This window comes from Otolemur garnettii, unplaced genomic scaffold (genome assembly GCF_000181295.1).
Source record: "Otolemur garnettii isolate 467f Iridium unplaced genomic scaffold, OtoGar3 scaffold00014, whole genome shotgun sequence".
Taxonomy (NCBI): Eukaryota; Metazoa; Chordata; class Mammalia; order Primates; family Galagidae; genus Otolemur; species Otolemur garnettii.
This window is the reverse complement of record NW_003852409.1, coordinates 12,943,462-12,947,556: the sequence shown is the minus strand read 5'-3', so window position 1 is coordinate 12,947,556 and position 4,095 is coordinate 12,943,462. Positions and strand designations below refer to the sequence as shown.

Here is a 4,095-nt window from a genome sequence, read left to right as displayed (position 1 = left end):
GTTGATTTCGCATGCAATATTAATTCATTTGAAAGGAGATTTCAACAGTCATAGCTCTTATAATTGTGTCATTTTTCAGCATATGTATCGAATATTTTCTATTATGTGAAAAGGCTGTACTGAGTCTAAAAGCAATTCCTGATACTGACAAGAATACATTCTGATTTTGAATATAATCTGAAGGAAATTTAAAATATAATTTCTGAAATTTGCGAACTCTTAATAGAATCTATGCTCTAAAAAATCTCAGTGGAACGTACTCTGTAGAACAAGTAGATTGTACAGTGTATACATTTGCCTTACGCAGCCATGCGGTACAAATCTTTGGTTGGTGTGTGTATCGTGAGTGTGTGCATTTTTTTTTTCTCTCTTTCTCTCTTCTCACTCTCTCCATACTGTGCTCCTCATACCAAAAGCCTTGTAACTCTAGAAATTGTCTTCAGTTTGGTAAAATATTAATGGCAACACCTTGCATTTGTACAGTACTTTGCAGTTTACATGCACTTGCGAGCAGAATGGTGTTCTTGTGTCCTCATTGACTCCTACCAGTGGGATGACCTTGAGCATGAGCCTTTAACGCTCATTTCCTCGTCTATAAAATGGTGCCGGGAGGGGGTAAGGGAAGGCCTGGCAACACACGTCCTAGGGGTTCACAAACTTGATGCTCTAGCCAAAAGGAGTAATAGACGTGAAAAAGCTTTGAAAACTATGAAGTGCTATACCAATGTATGTCATTATTATTTTTCTACCTACATATGAAAATTAAGTATGAATGAGAGATCACAGGATTTGTAGTAATACTGTTCTGTGGCTTTGCCTTGATTATACTTATTAGAATTCTGAGTGTATCCAGTTGTCCTGGCAACATTAGTTCCGGTGTCTGTGTGTTTATTTTTAACACTATGACCTTGTTTTAAGGAACATTGAAGGCAGCTTTGAAAGATGCAGGTACTATATCAGAATAAAACATATTTAAACTAAGTTTAAAAATAAAAAGGCAAAGGGATGCTTTTCATTCTGTGTTCCAAACATCTCCATTCTTACCAAATTCAGTAAAACAGCCCACATAGTTGATAGAAACTATACCTAGACCTGGTTCTTTGACTATATGGTGAGAACTGACTTTAGGAAATTTGTAGTATACGTTGGCTTGTTTGTTGTCTTTTAAATAGACAGCAAAAGTCGCTATCCAGATAGCACTACCTTTTGAAAAACGATTTTAATGACATTTTATGTGGTTACGAGTACTTAAGTTCCGATTTAGAATTAATTTTTTTTCTTTTTCTTCAAGATTGAAATGCCCCTATGAAACGGCTGTGGAGTTAGCTGCTCTCTGTCTGCAAGGTACATTAATCTTCAGCAGTAATTAGCATTTTAATGTTGTTGCTTTTCATTTCAACAAATGAGTGTCTACTTTGCACCAGGCCTGGTGTTGAGCTTTGGGGACATAAATGAATATGACACAGTCTCTGTCCCCAAGTAGCTTGCAGTCCGGTGAGGAAGGCAGGCAGAGTGCACTGTGGATCCCCTAGGAGCAGAGAGGCATCAGGGAGTTTGAGGGAGGAAGGCAGGAGGGGGGCAGTGAGGAGGCGACAGTGAATCCAGGAACCAGGGCACACAATAAAAGGTGCTGAAGGGGCATTGCAGGGTGAAGTTCAAGAAGGTGGATAGGTGGATGACCCTGGACCCCATTTGCAATGATGCCTTGAAAGGCTCCTTAAAAGGGAGGCAGGCCTGGCCAGATGTACCCTTTAGAAAGGCCATGCCAGCTTGTGGGGAGAAGGGATTGGAGCCGGACCCAGACTGGGACTGGGATCACAGTGAGGAGGTGCTCCTGTCATAGAGGCACAGAGAAGCTGACGAGGACGGAGGTCGTTTGCAAACACACACACGCCCCAACACACCAACAAACGGCACTGGTGGTGCAGTGATTAGGCTTGGGTGTTGAAAGAGGAGTCCGAGGTGACTCAGAGGATGCTTCCAAGGGTGGGTGGTGGCAGTGGTGCGTGGTTGGAAGAGTTGGGCTCTGGAGGAGAAGGAGATGGTCTACACAGCCCTCTTAGCTGAGAGGTGTCAGAAACTCCAGCAGTTTCTTGAGTATCTGAATCTGGCTGGTTCAGAGAGATCAGGCTAGAAGCACTGATGGGGGGATCATTAGCATGTGGGTGGGAACAGGGTGGCAAGAGGTCTGCCTGCACGATTACCCAGCATTAGCTGTTCATCTGTGTGATGCCCTGGTGGATTATAGTTTAAAATGCATGGGAAACACTTGCTGAAGTGTCCAGCCCTCAGTAAGAGATGCTAGTGCGTGCTGCACATCGGGGATTTCACTGGTACTCAGGTGGACCTATGTTGTGTGCTCATTTACCAGTGCAGTGCGTTCATCAGCTTCAGTTGGATTATGGACTATGATGTAGTCATTCAGAATTGGTAATTAGTTATCATGCTATTTGGCCTTCCACTTTCGTGTTTCACCAATTTTTAAAAAGTTCAACTGAGAAGTTCCTTCGAATTACAGAATTACTATACACTTAACTACAGACTGCCAGGACAGCAGTTCAACCGCCCGGCAAGCAGAGGCGGGGAAGGAACCCACTCTCCTGCTGCCCGCAGACAACCAGTTTCTGTCATCCGGTTTCGAGCAGACTCTTACAAATGTGTTTCCGATCAGACTCATGTGCTAATTTTTGTATGAGTTTTTAAACTTGGTGTTTTTAGTGTATCTATTTGGTCATGTTTGCAGTCATGAAGGTGGTTCTGAATGACTTCAGGATACTCCCGTTACCTGATACTTCATTTCTCAGTCACCTTTTATTTATTTATTTATTTATTTATTTATTTATTTTTTGAGACAGAGTCTCACTATGTCGCCCTCAGTAGAGTGCTGTGGCATCACAGCTCAAAGCAACCTCAAACTCCTGGGCTTAAGCGATTCCTTGCCACAGCCTCCCAAGTAGCTGGGACTACAGGCGCCACCACAACGCCCAGCTATTTTTTTGTTGCAGTTGTTTAGCTGGCCTGGGCCAGGTTTGAACCTGCCATCCTCAGTGTACGTGGCTGGCACCGTAACAACTGTGCTACGGGCGCCAAGCCTCAGTCACCTTTTCATTTTATTACCTAACGGGGGCATGGTGTATAGTAGCCGCCCAGGAATGCAAAGTAAATTGAATGAATGAGATGGGACAGACCCTCAAAGAAGAGGGAGCCTCCCAGGTGGTCTGAAGCCACTGGTGGTGGACATACATAATGTCATCTGTAGCCATCTGTGCCAGTTACAATGCTCAGTGCTTCATAGCCGTATTTCTCTGGGAGGATGGTCCTGTGGTGAGTGCCATAAGGGCACATGTGGCTTGGTGAATGTGGTGGTGATCTCTCTACTTTGGCCAAGTACGGAGTTCACTGACTCAGCAAGTAGCCTTCTTGCCCCCTAGAATTCCTGAGCTGCCAGAGGTCATACCATTAGGCTTGGCAGCCCAACGATTGATGTCAGGGTGTAGTTATTCAGAGGAAAGTGTCCATTCAGACCGGGGGCCATTAATCCATTAGAAGTTCTCACCCTCAGGCTGTCTAATGGCACAATATCGCGGGCTTGTGCATGGTCCTGACTGATGAGAAGATGGGTGCGTGAGAAGATCACGGTCTCACTCCTCATGTGGTGAAACCTTCCCAAGTTCTGCTGTAGTAGAACCAGAACCTTGCCCCAGAGCAGAGGCAGCCAGGAATAAGGGCAGTGTCTGAGAGCCCTTCTTGGAGATATTACCCACAATGTCAGTGTCATTTAAGATGTAATCGTATGTCAGACGGAAATAAAAAGGCTTTGAAAACAGACCCATGAGGGAAGCTCTTGGTACACTGTCCCTCTGTGTAATAAGAGGGACATCTCTTCTGTAAATGCTGCAGCCTGCTTCCCCCTTCAGCCACAGCCGAGCCAGCCTGCCTGGGACTCTCAGGATCACTAGCCTGTCTTCCGGGCTTGGGTAGAGTGAGGGGTTGTCTCCTCCCATGCTTGGGCCTTGCAGACATGTCTGTTGCCATTGTCCTTGGTTTTAATGGTGCTCCTGAGTTGTGATAACAGTGGCCCTGCAGGGAGGCTGT

General features: G+C 45.1%; 1 protein-coding gene across 1 annotated transcript in view; it reads left to right on the top strand.

Annotated features, from left to right (window-relative positions):
* EPB41L4B (erythrocyte membrane protein band 4.1 like 4B) overlaps nucleotides 1-4,095 on the top strand; it is a 146,010-nt gene that overhangs the window by 54,055 nt on the left and 87,860 nt on the right. The window contains exon 6 of the mRNA XM_012802452.1: nucleotides 1,292-1,344. Coding sequence (XP_012657906.1) covers nucleotides 1,292-1,344 — 53 coding nt within the window. The remainder of the gene's footprint in view (nucleotides 1-1,291; nucleotides 1,345-4,095) is intronic.